Source organism: Equus przewalskii, chromosome 5, assembly GCF_037783145.1.
Source record: "Equus przewalskii isolate Varuska chromosome 5, EquPr2, whole genome shotgun sequence".
In the NCBI taxonomy this organism is placed as follows: Eukaryota; Metazoa; Chordata; class Mammalia; order Perissodactyla; family Equidae; genus Equus; species Equus przewalskii.
Window position 1 is genome coordinate 40,372,059 of NC_091835.1, and position 20,120 is coordinate 40,392,178.

The 20,120-nt window shown below is 38.9% G+C and overlaps 1 protein-coding gene across 1 annotated transcript; it reads left to right on the forward strand.

The window, feature by feature from the left end:
* Nucleotides 1-7,343: 7,343 nt before the first annotated feature.
* LOC139083436 (proline-rich proteoglycan 2-like) lies at nt 7,344-17,489 on the forward strand. The gene is made up of 5 exons (XM_070619697.1): nt 7,344-7,404; nt 13,648-13,749; nt 14,331-14,366; nt 15,247-16,241; nt 17,396-17,489. Exons 1-4 carry the CDS (start codon nt 7,344-7,346, stop codon nt 16,221-16,223), a joined length of 1,176 nt encoding a protein of 391 aa, XP_070475798.1. The 3' UTR covers nt 16,224-16,241; nt 17,396-17,489.
* The last annotated feature ends 2,631 nt before the right edge of the window (nt 17,490-20,120 follow it).

Below are 20,120 nucleotides of genomic sequence, written 5' to 3' on the forward strand. Positions count from 1 at the left end.
AAGCCTGTGTGTCTAAATGTCACTTTCCCATTGTGTATTATGTTAGATTTGATAGATAAGTCCTGGCACCTTCAAGTGTGTCACAGTCAGTGAGCTGCACCTCTCGTCACAGCCTCCAGATCTTGATCTCTGCTGACCTTTTAATTTATTCCCTCTTCCTTTGGGGACTCTGATGACATTTCCCCATTCAAAGAGTAAAAGGCAGGGCATGATATACAGCACCATGGAAAGCACTGGCTGATACCTGGAATTGAGACCAGCCTCCTCACTCACTGACTAACCCATTTCTCTAAGCCTCAGTTTCTTCCCTTATGAGAAGTCAAGTGCATTTAGAACTTGCCAGTCTTCTAATGGGTTTTGTGAACATTCTCTCTTAAAATGGAACAAACAGTTCCTAAGTCACAAAATTAATGATTAAAAAGAATGGAATATGTAAAAATGCTTGTAAACTTTTAAATGATATACAACTATTAGTTACTTTTAACAGTCATTACTACCAAGGTCCAGGACCAGGAATTATGTAATAATCATTTCTATCTACTGTGAGATCCTTAGAGCAGAGTTGGGTACAAATTGATACTCTGAGTTCAAAGATTAAGAACTGATCAGGTAAACAAAAAATCCTATGGAATTCTCTACCTTGTCATCATTATACAGCAGAAGACTATTACAGGCTGACTAGTAATCTCTATTTGATCTAATGGACAAGGCATAAAAAGCACCATGAGATAATCCAGTGGTTTTAACTGTATTCAAATGACAAGAACAAATTCCTAGGCAAATTCTACAATTTTCATCTGTTGAAATTTGAAGAATCTGCTTGGGAGTCATGCAAAACTTCCTGGATTTCTAAGTCAAGAACCACTTAAGACCAAAAACCTGAGTGAGTGAGACATTTGGGCTTTGTAAGAGATCTCTGTCACTCTCATGAGAGACCTCTATGGCCTTAATAATAAAAGTTTCCAGAACCCTGGTATGAGATCTGTGACTTTAGTGTGAGACCACTGTGGTTGGCGTTAACCCAACTCAATGAGGTTTAGCTTTTTGGACTTAATAGGTCTTGGGAAAGGGATTTAATTTTAGGGAAATAACACCTTAGTTTCAATGACATCCATAAGAGGGAAGAGTACAATTTCAGCGTCTAGCTTTATGTGCACTGGATGGACAGAATGATTTTTACTTCCCATAATGTTTCATAGCAGGACTGTAAGCTAAAATTTTAAAATGGAAAAGTAGCTATATATGCAGAATATGACAAAACTCTGATAAAAAGAAATAAAGAATATCAAAAGATATTCCATGTTCATAGATTGAAAGACTATCGATAAGATTTCAATTCTTCTCAATCTGATGTATAGATTCAGTGTAACACCAATCAAAATCACAGTAAACTATTTTGTAGATATTAACAAACACATTCTAAATTTATATTGAGAGTAAAAGACCTAGACTGGCTAACACAATACTGAAGAAGAATAAAGTTGGAAGAATTACACTACTTGATTTCAAGACTTACTATAAAGCCTCAGTAATCAAGACAGCTAGGTATTGACAAAAGAATAGACACATAGATCACTGGAATAGAATAGAGAGCCCAGAAATAGATCCACACAAATATAGTCAATTGATCTTTGACAAAGGCACAAAGGCAATTCAATGGAGAAAAGATAATCTTTCCAAACAATGACAATGGCACTGGAATAACTGGACATTCATATGTCAAAAAAAAAAAAGAACCTAAACACAAACTGTATACCTTTCACAAAAATTAACTCAAAAGGAATCATAAATAAATTATAAAATGGGTGGAAATCTATAAAACTTATTGGAGAAAACATAAGAGAAAAATCTAGGTGAGCTAGGTGGTGAGTTTTTAAATAAAAGACCAAACACATGACCCGTGAAGAAACATTACTAAGTTGAACATTATGAAAGCTAAAAACTTCTGTAAAAGATCCAAAGACAAACCACAGAGTGAAAGAAAATATTTGCAAAACACATCTGATAAAGGACTTTATCCAAAATATACAAAGAATTCTTAAAATTTGACAATATGGAAACAAATAGCACTATTAAAAACTAGGTGAAAGATCTACAGAGACACCTCACAAGAGAAGATATATAGAGGGCTAGTAAGCATATGAAAAAATGGTCAACATCATGTGTCATTCAGGAATTGCAAATTAAAAAAACAATGAGATATACCATACACCTATTAGAATGGCTAATATGCAAAAAACTGACAAGGATGCAGAGCAACAAGCACTCTCATTCATTCCTGGTAGAAATGCAAAATGGTCAAAGCACTTTGGAAGACAATATGGCAATTTCTTACAAAGCTTAACGTGCTTTCTTATAAAATTTACCATACAATCCAGCAATTGTTCTCCTAGGTATTTACCAAAGTTATTTCAAAATCTGTGTCCATGCCAAAACCTGATGCAAATGTTTATAGCATCTTTATTCACAATTGTCAAAACTAGAAGCAACCAAGTTGTCCTTCAATAGGTGAATGGATAAATAAACAATTGTATACACACACAATGGAACAGTATTCACTGAAAAGAAAATAAGCTATTAAGTCATGAAAAGACATGGATGAATTAAAGCACATGTTGCTAAGTGAAAAGAGCCAGTGTGAAAATGCTACATACTCTATGATTCCAATTACATGACATTCTGGAAAAGGCAAAACTGTAAAGATCATAAAAGATCAGTGTTTGTCAGGAGGGAGGGGGAGAAGGGTTGAATAGGTGAAGCACAGAAGACTTTTTAGGATGATGAAACTATTCTCTATGATACTATAATTGTGGCTATATGACGCTATGCATTTGTTAAAACCCACTGAGTTTTATGGCATAAAAAGTGAACTTTAATGAGCTCATGTTTTAAAAAATTATCTAGGAGATTGGGAAAATTTCATGATGGAATGCAGAATGTGACAAAACAATCAAACTTTATCACAAATGTATGAAACAACCTCACTGAAGAGAGTAAGGGGAAATGTGTGCTGACCTGCATAACTTTGAAAATGACTGGATTTTGTAAAATTAAAGGGAAAAGAAATTGTACATAAGAACTGCACTATAGTTGCTAGAGTTGTTTCCCATAGAGGCACTGGTTAACAATTCTGATGCTTTTATACATGTACACTGGAAATGAACAATTGAGTAAATGGATGACAGGTGGGAGCCAGGTTTCACACTGTTGGAGTGGGAGTTTGCAGATAAGCAAGGGGATGGGCTAGAATGATCCACGTGGTAATGGATTAAAGTTGGAGACATCAGTGTGAACTCATGTTTAGCTTAATATAGATTTAGATGAACCAGTATTTCTACACATAGAAATATCTACACATAAGTATATAAAATGGGTTGGTAAGGGACTAGAAGCAATGACACTCCATTAGCTATGAGCCTATCCTGCACCCAGATCATGGTTTCTAATGCTATTGGCCAAGGGAAAGAACTAGGGCTCATTGTAGAAATGGCTGATTCTGGGACTGGGGCAGAAAATATACAAGATAAGCCTGAAGTCTTCTGCAGAACCAGAAAGTAATGAAGGGCTCATTAAAAAAAGGGGGGGGGGGAGACAAATCTCCTGTGCAGAATAATTTCAAATAACTTACATAGATACCTCGCCCTCAAGGAGGTGAAAGATAACACTTCACTCCTTACACTACAAAAGGCAGGGGCAAAGCATAACTTCACAGTGGAGAAACTTTGCAGACACTGTCTCAACCAAGTGATCAAGGTCAACATCAATAGCAATAAATTATATTAATAGTATGTACTTTTGATATGGTGTGATTAAATGGCATGTTAACTTTACCTCTGCGGTATTCCTAGCCAAAAATCCCACAACCCCAGTCTAATCAAGGAACAACTATCAGACAAATCTCAACTAAAAGACATACTAAAAACATATTTGACCAGTGCTCTTCAAAACCAACAAGGTCATCAAAAACAATGAAAATCCTAGAAACTGTCACAATCAAGAGAAGCCTAAGGAGACCTGACATCTAAATGCAATGTGGAGATGTGACATCAGCATCATGGAGTTGTGAGACTCCTTTTGTTTCTCCCATTCAATCAACAACCAGTAGGACAGTCCTAATTCAACAAAGTTTCCTCTGATCTACACACCAGGATATAGGATGGATCCACATATATATAACATCTGAATGTGGGTGGAGTAGAATGCACAGAGAAAGTGGAACGAGGAGAAGAGCAGAGGCAGTACCTGTGACCCCAGACCCCCAGCCATAGCAGCTGAGCCCACAGCCCCAGCAAACCTGTTAGCAGCAGCAAAGGCAGGGCCTGCAACCTCGGCCCCCCCAATGGTGTTGGTGTACACAACTCCAGCACTACCCCCAGCTACACTGGTGTCCACACCCCCAGAGAACCCATTAGCAGCAGCAGAGGTGGCACATGCAACTCTGGCCCTCCAGTTGCAGCCACTCCCACAGCCACAGGGAACTGGAAAGCAGCAGAGGCGGGGCCCATGACCCCAGTCCCCCAGCCACAGCAATGCCCCAAACTCCTGTCCTTCTACCTGCACCATTGGTGCCTGAGAACCTGACAACGTTGAATGCAGGAAAAGCATCTATGAATCTAGCTTACCCCCCAAGCTGCCCCTCTCCCCGCTGCTGAGGAAGAGCCTGCAGCCACAGCAACGCCGGCAGCAGCAAGGCGCCAGTGATCCCGGGAGGCAAAGCAGCAAGGACAAGTGCACTGGTGACACCTCTGACAGAGGCTGTAGAGAGTGGAAAGTGAAGGCTGTCAAATAAAGTCAGAGGCAGCACAGGTAAGAGAAACCAAAAAACTATGCTGTAGTGCTACCTACTGGAAAACAAAAGACAGACCTCTAATTAGCAACGTATTAAGTTGTTAGAATCAATGTAAATACAGTTTTACCTAAATAAGAAAGGTGTTCGTTACTTCAAATGCACTGGCAGAAGAACAACACATCAAGCACCATGGAAAATCATGGTAACGTGGTATCACAAAAAGAAAATGACAGTTCTCCAGAGCAAACTTAAAGCCTTGGGAAGATTGTGATCTAACTGATAGAGGAGTTGAAACAGCTGTCATGAAGAAACTCAACAATTTACAAGAAAACTCAGAAAAGCAGCTCAATAAGCTCAGGAATAAAATTAATGAAGAAAAGGAGTAGTTTTCCAAGGACACTGAAACTCTAAAAAAGAACCAACAGAAATTCTAAAGCTGAAGAACTCAATAAATGAGAGGAAGAATACATTAGAAAGCATTAGAAATAGAGCAAACTGTATAGAAGCAGCAATTAGTGAGCTCCAAGACAGATATCTAGAAACGATTCAGGTGGAACAGGAGAGAGAACTAAGATTTTTGAAAAATGAAGAAAGTCTACAAGAAATACTCATCTCCATTAGAAAGGGCAACATAAGGATAATGGGTATCCCAGAAGGAGGAGAGAGGAAGAAGGGAACAGAGAGTTTATTTAAAGATATGATAGCTAAATGCAATGTGGTCTCACGGATAGAGTCCTGTAAGAGAAAAGGAACATTAGATAAAAACTAAGGAAATATGAATAAAGTAAGAGATTTACTTAAAAACGATATATCCATATAGCTTCATTAATGGTAACAAATGTACCATAATAATATCGGAGAATAAGAGAAACTGGGAGGAGGGTATAGGAACTTTCTGTACTATGTTCATAAGTTTTCTATAATGTATAGCTGTTCTAGAAATAAAACTTTAAGAATGAAAAAGGACAGATGCTAGGCTCTAGAGTACTAGTGGATGAGATTTCAGTCCCTAACTCATTAGCACTAGGCATTTAAAACTGCCTCATGTTCTAGGGCCAAGGAAAGTCTATGAAAGAAAAACTTATCACATTCAAATATCTTGTCCACAGACTACGAGTCACACTTACCAACTGGTCTCTCCAATTTGTTAATTATATTAATATCCCTAAATAATTCAGTTGTGTACCCTCATCCATCTAAAAGAATGGGAACTCTTACCACGAAGAGAATATACTATCCTCTTGCTTGAAACAACTCAAGTTATCACTACCTCAAAAAGAAATCAGAAATGTAAAAAGTCTCATATTTGGAATCCCGTTTCTGTGAGAAAAATGGGCTTATTGTGTTTTTTATTTAGTTCTAGTTTGTTTTTGGTATCGATACTTCAACATAACTATCAGAATGTAGTCATAGGAAAATGAAGACGACAAAATAAAAACTGATAAATGTAACGAAAGGAAGCTTTTCTTAGAAGAAAAGTTGAGGAATTTATGATGGGTTTGTGAGTAATCTAGGGAAAAGCAAAAATCTAGAGGCCAGGATAGACACATGTGAAAGGAAAAAGGAGGTGAACCTGTATTTAATTATTCAGAAAGAAGAAATTGAAAAGGGAGAGATATTTCACTCTTTCTAGGTTCGAAAGGGTGACTGAGTTTCAAAAAAAACAGATGAAAGTCAGGGACTGTTACATAAAATATTTATGCATGTGAGAGAGAAAAATCAGGAAAATCAGTCAAAATAATAATACGTGACTTTCAGATTGACACATATATTGTACATAAAGATGCAAGTATTTCCAGGGTGTTAGGGAAAAATCATCAGGATATTTGAAGAGTTAGATCTCTGAAGGTAGAAGTGATGAAAATGAGATCTACTAAGGGAGGGGGCATAGGAAGACTACAATATGAGGTCAAGGTTTACGTTAGGTTTTGTTCTAATAGAATAATTCCTAAGTGGCATTACCCACAGTGGGGTAAAGACGGACAAAATGGCTTTTATAAGAGCCAGAATTTATTGACTTCCTATCTCTCACAGTGAGGAATCCACAAATGTAATCAAGAAGAGTATTTTTGGGGAAAAACATATCTGAGAACTTGAACACAAAAGATATATTAAAAGAATGAAAGTATCTCACTCCAGACAATAGTGTTAGCCACAAGATATTAGAAAAGGAAACAGACCACATTTAGAAATAGGTGAAGATTGTTATATATTACCTGGCTATTCCTAAAATGAGTGGGGTTCATGAGAGGAACCCTAGAGGAATATCCAACAACCAGGAGAAAAAGGATGCAGCCAACAGAAATTTTACTCACGGCCTGGAATAATCAGAAGCAGAGGGAAGATAAGGTCTTAAGGAGCAAATGGCAAAGGCATTGGGTCTCCCCAGGCCCTTTGGGATTAAAGACCAGAAGCTTGTTTGCTAAATTTTCTGTGGTTTGGGTTGATCCTATGATCTTATTAACTCTCTGAACTCTTGAAATGTAGGACATATGAAAGATGACTTGTGATGTCCTGAAGGGACAACACTATTGCAGGGAAAGACAGCTCCATCATGACTATATCCAAGCTTCAGCGTGAGGGCCTCCAGTCAGCAATGAGCAGAATAAATCTTGGTAAGAATTAATTTGTAAATGAATTTACAAGAGCAAATGAATTGATTTTGGGGTGATAATTTCACTCTAAATTTGATAATGGAGTGTTATATCCATATTCAAGGCATTTTCAACATTGGGCATTGTAACATTATAACACTGTGCATTGTAACATTTTAGCATTAAAAGCATTTGACATCATTTCCTAAGCTCTGCTGAACTATTTTAGACCATTTGGACAGGAGCAATTTGGAACAGAAAGGAGAATAAGAGGAAAACTTCAGCCAACTATAGAATTGGGCCCTGAAGCTAATTTAATTAGCTCTTCTGGCCAATTTAAGAGCCTTCTAGGGGTAAAAGTTTAAGTGTCCTCCAGTAGTTCCCATAGAAAATAGAAGAAAGCAGTGTGTGGTATTAGAAGAGAGCTCTCCTGAACATGGGTTGGCACTAGTCTCCTTTCCTAAGAGAGGCAGGCCGGCACCGGTCTCCTCAACTGAGGGAAACAGACCCCTGGTTGATCACAGGTTGTGATGATTACCCTAAATGGGTTATAGTAGAACAAAGACCTAGAGAATGTTAGAGAGACTTATCTCCCAGTCTTCACACTTCAGCAGAAGGATGAAAACCTCCATTCCCCAGGTAGAGAGTGGGAGAAACACTACTTATTTCTGGCTCTAAGTTATTCATACATACCTAATCAATGGGACTGAGGAAACCACTGGGTACATCAAGTTCAGCTCATCCTGAATTTTCTCTAATCTTTTCCAAGTGATTCTTCCAGGGGAGAAATATCTTTTTTAATCACTCATACAGTCAACTTCAACTTCCCAGGACATATTCTATCCTAAAGAAGGAAGGCCTCTCATCTTGGGAAGTAATTTACATTCAGAGATACTATATCTGATAGCCCATTTCGGGATACAAGAAACATCATTTCTCCAGTTCAGCCTTATCCATGTTAAAGCTGATACTTTTCAAATATGTGTGATTCCTGAGACTGCTTCTCAATTGGCACCACTGTTGAGAGAGAGATGTGCTGTTTATTGCCCCCTTTAAATCTTCAATAAACTTTTTCTAAGTTCCTAGCAGGCTGAGAAGCAGATGTTAAAGATGCCACCAGGCCAAGACAGAAGCAGAGATGATTGTTGATGTTCCTTTTGGATGAATGAGTGGGTAGGAATATGTCCTGTAAAATGAGAACATAATCTCTTGAGCACAAAATGGGATGAGGCATAACAATAAGAAAGAGACATCTGACAGAATGTAGAGTGTGTTCTTACTTATTGGTTGGTCAAGAATATCTCAGACCACTCTTTTTGTCTGTACTTTTAGTTAAGAAAAGAAGAAAGAAACTCAACTATAAACATTTCAGATGAACATCCCATATCCCAGCAAGAATAGTGACCCTGCTTGTTGCATGTAGGGTGTTTAGCCTTATACATGCATTGCAGTATTGGGCATTTGACAGAGAAGATAGTCTTGAGCCCTTTATTACAATGTTTGCAAAAAGCACTTATCTCTCTAAAATATTGGAACCACTTATCTCATTTTCTCATTTATTATTTTACCTCTGGTTTGTAGTTGGATTTTTAAATTTTTTGTTATTGCTATATAAAAATTGTATACTTTTATACAGTCCTGTGTATCATTCTTTTGCTTTATAGTTTCCAGTTCAATACCATGTTTGACATAATTCTGCCATTTAAATGCTGTCTTAAACATAATACTCTTCCAACTTGAGATTGTAAAAATTAAACTCAGCTCTGATTAGGATAACACGGTTAAATGTCAGTTTTTAGTTAGGCTTACAATTCTACCTCAAGTTAGTTATTCTTGTTCATTTTAATTAATATTTATAACTTTAAATGAAGAACTTGGGTAAAAAATATATATAAAGTGGGTAAAGGAGCTGTCAGCCTATCATTTTTTTAACTCGTAAGATTATTACTAATATTTGGAAAATTGCCCCAATATTTTTCACCAGCAACTAATGTAGTTTTTCCTTGATATGTCTTGTACAATTTAAGGTTAATTCAAATATGTTTTCATTAATATATATTGAGTGACATGTTAAGTAAGTACATTAAGTGATTTTTTATATCGCAAAAAGTTAAATTGTAATTTCAAACTATATGACAAAGCTATAGGAATCCAAACAGTATGGTATTGGCATAAAAACAGACACAGAGACCAATGAACAGAATTGAGAACCCAGAAATAACCCATGCATATATGGTCAACTAATATTTGACAAGGGAGCCAAGAATACTCAATGGAGAAAGAATGGTCTCTTCAATAAATGATGTTGGAAAAACTGGATACTCACATGCAAAAGAATGAAATTGGACTCTTATCTTACACTCACAAAATTAACTCAAAATGAATTAAAGACTTAAATGTAACCTTGAAACTGTAAAACCCCTAGAAGAAAAGATAGAGGAAAGCTCCTTGACAATGGTCTTTGCAATGATTTTTTTTGGATAGGACACCAAAAGGACAAGCCACAAAAGCAAAAATCAACAAGCGGCACTACATCAAACTAAAAAACTTCTGCACAGCAAAAGAAACAATCAACAAAATGAAAAGTCTACTTATGGAATGGGAGAAAATATTTGCAAACCAGATATCTGATAAAGGGTTAATATCCAAAATATATAAATAACTCATACAACTCAATAGCAAAATAACACAGAATCTAGTTAATAAATAGGCAAAGAACCTGAATAGACATTTTTCCAAAAAGAAGACATACAAATGACCAACAGGTTCATAAAAAGGAGCTCAGCATCATTAGTCATCATAAAAATCAAATGAAAACCCAATGATATATCTCCTCACAACTGTTAAAATGCCTATCGTCAAAAAAAAAAAAAAGAGCTAAGAAATGCTGGTGAGGATGTGGAGAAAAGAAAACCCTTGTGCACTGTTGGTGGAAATGTAAATTGCTGCAGCCACTATGGAAAACAGTATGGAGTTTCCTCGAGAAATTAAAAATAGAACTACTATATGATCCAGCAATCCCATTTCTAAGTGTATCCAAAGGAAATGAAATCACTATCTTAAAGAGACATTTGCACCACCATGTTCATCGTAGTATTAATCACAATAGTCAAGACATGGAAACAATCTATGTGTTCATTGATGGATGAATGGATAAAGAACACACAATGGAATGTTATTCAGCCATAAAAAAGAAAGAAATTCTGACATTTGCAACAGCATGGATGAAACTTGAAGAAATTATGCTAAATGAAATGTCAGATACAGAAAAATGCATATTGTATGATCTCACTTACATGTGGAATCTAAAAAACCCAAACTCATAGAAACAGAGAGTAGATTGGTGGTTGCCAGAGGATGGGGGAAATGAGGAGATGTTGGTCAAAGTGTAAAAACTTCCAGTTATAAGAAGAATAAGTTCTGAGGGTCTGATGTACTGTATTGTGACTATAGTTAACAGTACTGTACTGTAAACCCGAAAGTTGCTAAGAAATTAGATTTTAAATGTTCTCACAATAACAATAACAGCAAATATTAAAAAATTTCCTGGGCATCTCTGAAAAATGGAAAATGACCTGTGACAGGAATAAAAGTAGATCACCCTTAGAATTTTCAACAATAACACCCTTTGCCAAAGAAAAATGGAGTAACAAATTAAAGATACAGAAAGAATAAAATGTGATTTTCTGTCTGAAAAATTATTATTCCAGTAAAAAGAATAATGAAACTGTTAACTAAGGAAATGTCGTTTTCATGGGCCCTTTCTGAAGAATTTACTGGAGAAAGATTCTCAGACAGCCAACAGTCTTCTCTTTCATACCCTCTATTTTTGTTGTGTCTGGTGAGTTCATAGCTGACATTTATTCTTTCACAACACACTACTCTCTTTCACTCATCTCATCACTGACACTTGGGAAGCTTAGTGAAAGACATGAACTGAGTGATATTTTGCAGAATGCCCTGCTCTCTTCCGGTACTCACCAAGCCAAAGAGAAGCCTGCCTTCCATCAGGACTGCCCCTTCTGCAGCCACCCACACAATGTGAATAAGTGTGCCCAGTACTCCCCTCTCTTCCTTAGTTCTGACCCTCCTTTCCTACCTGAAGGCCTGCCATAAGCCCCCTGGTCAGGACTGATCATCTCCAGTTTCTCTTCCATAATAATGTCTGGAGAAATAACAGTCACTCCAATAAAATAAGGGGAACTATTAAGCCCAAGAAATTAATCTCTTCTTCCAACAAAGCCCAGCTCGAACGCTTCTGCTTTCCCACATACCCAGAGAAGAATTGCCAACTGCTAATATATTCCACATTCTAGAATATATCCATAATAATGCAAGGAAGAAAACACCAGTCTGCCTGGTCACCTTGCAAAGGCAATGTTATCTGTAGCAAACACCATGGTATTAGAAAGCCTTCCTTTAATATTACCTGTAACAATTCAGAAAGAGCCAAATCCAGACACTCATGTGCATAGCACAGGATCCACTCATCCACATTGCTCAAGGGCCTGTCTTTAGGGTTTCCGGCCACACAGACTTCCTTGTGATATTCCAGCCAAACTGTCTTCAAATTCGCACTAGCCCTACACAAAATGGAACAATAACATAAGACCTACACTAGTTCTGAAATAACTGGCAGCTGATGATACTGACTAATCTTGATCTTCACTGACTGAGAAGGATGACCTGGCAACTGCTGAATATAATAGAATGATCAGCAGCTGAAAAGGCAACCAATGCAGATGACCTAAAAAGATGTTTATGGAAACACAGTACCTTCTTGCCAAATCTTACAAACAAAAGGCAACAAGGCTAGTGAAGACCAGACTAGCCCTTGATTTAGATGATTAAAGAAATTCTCCCAAAGTGCATAGCAAAAAAAAAAAAGCTAGATATAAAATGAAAAATAAACAGAGAGAATTGATTCATGAGATAAAATATTAATGTATAAGTTTCAGAAGGAAAGTGGAGAGAAATGAGCGTCTGAGTACTGTGAAGAAAAGTCCCTGTGTTGAAGAAAAATCTGAGAAAACATTCCAGCACAGAAACTACCTGAAAGTTAGAAGATTAGTGCAGTGCAATTGAGGCTTTGAAGGGGTATCAGACTATATTATTGGAGTGCATAATTGTAGCCACTAGTTTATCAGTGGGGGTGGTTAAATATATCTCTTAGAAGTAATAAGGCCTAAATTGAATCTTGCAGAAGATTCTAGAAAGAGGAAACAGCAGACAGAAATCTTGGAGACGTAAATTAACATGATTCATTCAAGAAACTATGTATTCAATTTGTTTGGATCTAGAAATCCTACGTTGGATTCTGTGTCGAATTTTGCTCTCACTAAATATCATAATCCCCAAGGATAGTAATAAGAATAGAAAGTTTATTTCACCTGTGTTCTACAACACCAAGACTTCCCTGATTAAAACCATATGCAGAGAATCTTGGAGGATCTCTGGGGCATGAACAGTCAACCTTCTGTCATCTGTGTGAGCCCAAGTGTGTGTTTTCCTCATACATTTCAAAATTAAACCGAAATGATCTCTATATCATCAAAAATATTAGCTAAATATCATACCCATAGTTACACACACAAACAATACAATGGAAGAAGAGAGAAACAATCTCACCATCAGACTGAATATCAAATGATGAAGGAACATTTCTAATATTTGCTCTGACTGCTTGGACACGGTTCCTTCCAAAACAACCCAAGTCACACGTTGTACCTATTAAGAATGAGACACTAACAACATCCTATCCACACCATCCCACTGGGCGAAGTCCCACAAAGAAAGAAGGGATGTACCTGACCTGACCTGACCTAGTCTACCAGGTGATGAGGTCCATCCAGTGTGGAGCTCAAAGACTCCATTGTTCTGCTTGTCTTTATAAAGGAAGCCACCTGGGTTCTCCCAGCACAGAGTTGGGAGCAACTCCAGAGCTTCCTCCAAGATGCTGCTGGTCCTGCTCTCAGTGGCCTTGCTGGCCCTGAGCTCAGCTGAGAGCTCAAATAGTGGTAAAAACCAAAAAGGGGGTGGGGGCTGTTGTGACTCTGCTTAGGGCTCAGGAGATCATCTGTAGTGAGGAATGGTGTGGGAGGGGAGACAAATTAGAGGAAAAAGGAGGCTGCATAGTTCTTAAGATAAGGATAAGGCCAGTAATGTCCTCATTTCATGCCAAGGCCTTATATTTTATTTAAAGTGCAGCTGGAACCCAAGAAAGAATTTGGCAGGGGAATGACAAGGTCATATTTGCGTTTTTAGAAAATTCTGACCGTGCTGTGAAGGATGCGTTGGAAGATGGCAAGACTGGTACAGGGAAGGCCAGTCGTGAAGATGTTATGGTAATCAAAGCAGGCAGTGGATGTAGTGGCCTTGCTGGGAATGCCATATAGATGAAGATAAACACACAGCAGAGCTATTTCAGAGATAGAGAAGAGGATATGAAATTTCTCTCTCTCTACATAGCAATATAGAGATACCAGGACCTGATGTTCTCATTTTTCTCCCTCCCATATTTAATATTTCAATGTGCTGTGAGCAATACGTGGAAGATTATATCCAAATGTTTATCCCTGGTAGCCCGGCTTTGAGAAAGCATGTTAACGTAAGTAAAAGTATTTAATGAAGAAAGAAGGCCGAAGTATACTAAAACATGAAATACCTCAGCACTTAGCTTAAATTAACTTCAGCGTTTGAGGGATCCTAAGGAAGATAAAAAGGTCCTTTTCTATTTTGAGTTTGTGGTTGACACTCAGCATAGTAACAACCCTGCCGCTCCCTTACATGTTGCTCTCTTTCTAAAGGCATCACGGACCATGGCTGACAAGTTAACTTAGAGTCCAGACAGATAGTGGTTGGCAGGGGTCCTTTCTCTGTAGAACAAGTGTGAGCTCTAACAGATTTGGGACTTAACTTTTCACTTCATCTTGTGCATCTTTTCCTAGATGTCAGCGACGAAGAATATTCTGCCCTCATATCAGGTAAATCTCAATTAATCCTCAATATACATTCCTTCCATTCTCTTCTCAAGAACTTTTCAGTTCTCCCATGTCTTATTACCATCATTTTCCTGTCAAGAATTGATTAACGTTAATACCCCTAGCAATATAGGCAATCATCTACCCAACCTTGATTCTGGGGACTGTGAGCAGGACCTCAACTTGAATAACAGAGATGTGTCTGGGCTGGATGACAAAAGGAGTGTGCTACCTGTTCTCTCAGGCCAGCAATGACTGCTGAGAGGTGACAGACAGAGGGCAGGAGTCCTAATTCTGACTCCTCCATCCCATTGAGAACCAACCCCTCAACTGCTCCTGCTTCCCCAATGTTACTCTCTGGTTTAAGCAGTAGTGCAAGTAAGAGTCTTGGTCCCTTTACTCCATGTTTCTCCACTCAGCTGTGCCCCTGTAGCTGATAAAAATTTGCCACAGTTATTTGGTGAATCCGTGTGGGCCATCACTTTGTCTTTCTCTCTCTCTTAGTATTTCTCTACCCAAATCGTGGAGCCTGAGGCTTCCCCATGGAGCCCAAGTGGCCAGACAGAAGAAGCACATTTGTCAAATTATGTCAGTGGCCTGAAATGTAACTGGCAGCATAAGTGACATTAATCCCTTTGCTTTTCCTCTACACTTGGAGACATTCTCTGGGAATTCTAAGATATCTAAGACCTGCTTTTTCATCAAACTTAAACTCACATGTTTGTCTCATGAGCAAAGAACTAGAACTTCAATATTACTAGTATGCTGATGAAGAGGACTACTGCTAAAGGAAGTAGTGGGCAAGGGGGAGGTGGGAAGTTGAGGGGCAAATTCTGGGAAAAAGGGACTGTTGCGTATATTCATCAGAGTTCAATCTGAGAAGGGAGGCCTCCATCACTAAGTCATCTATTCTTGCGCCATATCCATGCAGACATAAAGGAACAAAGCCAGAACCCAAATCAGAACCATCAGAGACCAGCTCCCGGAGGACGCCCACCTAGAGCCCCTTCCGACGGCGGAAACCCAAATAACAGCTCCCAGGAGCGACCACCCCGACCAGGCGGAAACCCAAATAACGGCTCTCAGGAGCGACCACCCCGACCAGGCGGAAACCCAAACAACGGCTCCCAGGAGCGACCACCCCGACCAGGCGGAAACCCAAACAACGGCTCTCAGGAGCGACCACCCCGACCAGGCGGAAACCCAAACAACGGCTCCCAGGAGCGACCACCCCGACCAGGCGGAAACCCAAACAACGGCTCTCAGGAGCGACCACCCCGACCAGGCGGAAACCCAAACAACGGCTCCCAGGAGCGACCACCCCGACCAGGCGGAAACCCAAATAACGGCTCTCAGGAGCGACCACCCAGACCACAGGGCAATCAAAATCCTCCTCCCCCACCTCCTCCTGGAGGGCCCCAGGGACCACCACCCCCACCAGCAGGACCTCCACCTCCAGCTCCTCCTGATAATGGAAACCAAGAGGATGCTCCTCAGGACAGAGGACCCCAGGGAGGAAGAGGCCCAGCAAGATCCCCTTCTGAGGATGCTCCTCAGCAGCAACCACCCAGACCACAAGGCAATCAAAATCCTCCTCCCCCACCTCCTCCTGGAGGGCCCCAGGGACCCCCACCCCCACCAGCAGGACCCCCACCTCCAGCCCCTCCTGATGGTGGAAACCAAGAGGATGCTCCTCAGGACAGAGGACCCCAGGGAGGAAGAGGCCCAGCAAGATCCCCTTCTGAGGGTGCTCCTCAGCAGCAACCACCCAGACCACAAGGCAATCAAAATCGTCCTCCCCCACCTCCTCCTGGAGGGCCCCAGGGACCACCACCTCCAGGAGGCCAGCCACCCCAGTAATATGGAATTCAATGACAGGTATGATTCTATTTCACTCTCCATCAAAGGCCCTAACGCCTACAGTTCTCAAACTTCACTTTGCCAATGAATCAACTGGAAACATTGAAATGGGATAGTCCTAGGGCCCGTTTCTAAAGATTTCTCTTCAGATATTCTAGAATAGGGTCAAGACTTTATTTTTAACAAACTGTCCAAGGAAATTTCAATTTTGAGAGACACTGCCATAAGTGGGCTTTTTTCCCATGATTACCTGTCTTAAATGGGCTGGTAATGAGGAAGTAGAGCAGTGTCCTCCCTTTGGTCCTCCCCTCTGCTCCTCCTCAGGCTCAAAGACTTCCCATCTCAAGTTTCCACCTGACTACTCTACTCAGTCCTGCCTCACAGTAGGCTTCTTGGGCCCAGTGTGCCTGCTAAATACCACTTTAGTTTTATGCTGTTAAATGTTATCTAGCTTTTAAAATATTTACTTTTAAATTAATATATGATCAAGGTAAATAAAATTAATAGAATGGTATGAAATTAAATCTTAAAGGCTTATCTCTTCCTATCTCCCCACTTCCCTCCCCCAAAGCCAACACTGTTAACCCTTTGAACATCCCCTTGGAAAAATTTATGCTTATATAAACATAAATTAATACTTTCTGCAAATGGTATTATAATTTATATGCAGATTTATTGTCCTCATTTCATATAAAATATTTCTTAGAAAGATTTCATTTTAGGTCACAGAGATATATGGCTCTATGTGGTCTTTTCTTGGATTTGTTTTACAATTGTATACTATTCCATTGTGTGGCTGTGCCAAGATTTCTTTAGCCAACCCTGTCAATGGACATTTTGGTCACTTTCCATTTTTTCCAATTGTAGCATATGTGCAGTGACCATCTTTTTAAATATTTCTTTGAACATTTTCAGTAACAACCAAAAGATAAACAACCTAGGAATAATCTCTTTCATTCATCTTGCAAGCAACTATTTAGAGCACATTATCTCCTAGGTGCATAAAAACAGGAAACAAAAAGAAATTAGGAAGGAACAGGCAGAGGGAGCAGGGGAGAGGGAGAAAGATGGGCTCTCACCTACTTCACTTCAGTAACACCAGCAATGGATTAGAAACTACCTGCCATGTCTTGGCTTCTCTCTCAACTTCCCTTTTTGTTTGTTTGTTTCAGAAAATGAATATGAAGATAAGTGTCCTTCAGAAAGCCTTCACACTGGAACAATGCAGTCTGTCTTCAATATGCCAATAAAATAATCAGCATCCAATTTCTGAGTGCCATCTCTCATTCTGGGTGTTTGTGAGTCTGGAATTTGAGGGTTGTGAACACAGCACAGGACCATCAAGACCCCTTCTCATTGATGCTTCTGGCAAGCTTCATCCTGGGCCACTTTCCTAGAAAACACTGTTGCTCTGTTCTTTCTTTGGGAACAGGAGTAGATCTCTCCTCTTTCTCCCTGCTATCACCTCCTCCCTCCCCCGGACACGTTTATTCACAAGCCAGCTGCCAACTGAAAGAATGCCAGTCTTCCTCCCTTCTCTGGATGCTACATCACAAATACTATTTCTCAACATCGTATTTCAGAGCTTTGACTGAAATTAATTTTAAAGAGACAAGGAAAATATAACAAATGTGAGGAAGTTGCATTGGCTGATAGAATTCTTGAAATTTACAAAATAATTTATCCTGCTCGCTAGGGAAGTGAATATGGTTCTAGGCCTCTGTTCCCCCTAAACCACTATACCCTGTTCTTTCATTTTTATCACTGCTCAATTCTATTGCACCTTAGGCCCCCCACATTCTTTAACAAAACCTGGGTGGATTTCATAAAGGAGGTGGCATGATGTGTTTTAAAATAGAAGCAAGAAATTTGGAGTCCTTCAGTCATGTGTTGAAGTCCTAACTCTTTTTCCTCCAGCTCTGGACTTTTAGCACGCTACTTAAACTCTCAGAGCCTCAGTTTCCTCTCTGTAAAATGAGGGTGATTATAATACCTACCCTAAGGGATCCAGAGTAACAACATAAGGTACCTAAACACCTCACAGAGATTGACCCCCTCTCCTCCTTATAACTGTTTTAGGGAAGAACAGTAGACATGAAATTGTAAGGAATTAAATCCTCCCAAATTAAAATTTTTCCAATTGGTTTGTCAAAAGATCTAATCACAATATTCTCAGACAATGTCTGTTCCAGATTTTAAAAGGAAAATAAAATAAATCACTGTCTCTCTATCTCTATGTTTTTTTTAAAGAGTGGCCCTGAGCTAACATCTATTTCCAATATTCCTTTTTTTTGCTTCTCCTCGAAGCTCCCCCCCACCCAGTACACAGTTGTATATTTTAGTTGTAGGTCATTCTAGTTCTGCTATGTGGGATGCCACCTCAGCATGGCCTGATGAACAGTGCTAGGTCCACGCCCAGGACCAAACCAGTGAAATCCTAGGCCACCAAAGTGGAGCATGTGAACTTAACCACTAGCCACAGGGCCAACCCCCTGTCTATGTTTTGTTTTTTTTTTTTAGCATTTTCTGTCTTACCATTCTATTTGTAAAAGTCTTTTTAGTTTTTTGTTCTGAGCACCTACTAGTCTGTTGTGTGTATTGTCACACATTTAATATTGACTTTACGTCATGATAATTTGAAATAGAAAGTCTTCTTAAACTTCTACCAGATCAGGAAAGTGTTAATTAATATAATGAAGCGTTGCTTACATAATATCAAAGTTGGTTCCCCACCCAAAATAAAGTATCTAGAATAAGAAAACATTAAAAAAATATTTTAACGGATTCCTAAGCTGGCTTTTAGACTAAAACAAAGAAAGAGACAAAGTTCTTAAAATTCTAATAAAGGAAAAAGAACGTAAAACAATACAAACTTCAGAAATGGAAACGAGAAATTAACTCTAGGTGCGTAGATTTTAAAAATAAGAAGAAAACATCATGTAAAACTCTATTCTAGTAGAATCTTTAATTAATTAAACATTAATGTGAATTGATGTAAATTACAAAATTTGACCCTAGAAGTTTAGGAAAAGTTGAATAGGAAAAAAACACAAAAGAACTGGAAGAAGTTGATAGGACACCTATCATTGTTACCTCCAACATCAATGGATGTAGCAAATTTTAATATCTAACTTTTTATGTCATGGAAGAACACATAATTCTTATAATATGTAAGTTATTCTCAAATATCGAAAAGGTTAACAAGTTTCTAAATTCATTCAGTTTGGATCACAAAACAAGATATATAGACCTGCAAAAATATTTCGAAGATATCTGTATTCCCATGTTCAGAGCAGCATTATTCACAATAGCCAAAAGTGGCAACCACGAAAATGTCCTTCCAGGGATGACTAGATAAACAAAATGTGGTCTATGCATACAATAGATGCAATATTGTGATTTATAAGAAATATATATAATTTGGTCATTCAAACAACAAAAATATATTTTCAGATACATTTGATCTTCATCTACAGTTCCTGGCTCACCGAATCTAAAACACTTGGAATGTCCTGAGTGATAAGAGCAATGGGAGAATCTTTTGTTATCATATTTGGTCTCTTGTCTTCAGTTCCTAAAAATGCTTCAGAGCCATAAAAGTGAAATTAGTGTCTTGTTATTCATAACAAACTCTTTCCACAACAACTCAGTTTATGTTAAGCGAGGTGACTTTTGCAAAGAACCTGAGGATGAGGACCAGTTGCCAGGGGAACCAACCATGTAATTAGAGGGTTGGATACTACAGTTCTACTCCCTGACCTCCAGGAAGGGAAGAGGGTCTGGAGGTTGAATCAATCACCAATGGCCAATGATTTAATCAATTGTGCCTTTGTAATGAAGCCTTCACAAAAAAAAAAAAAGAGAAGGGAGTTAAGAGAGCTTCCAAGTAGGGGAGCC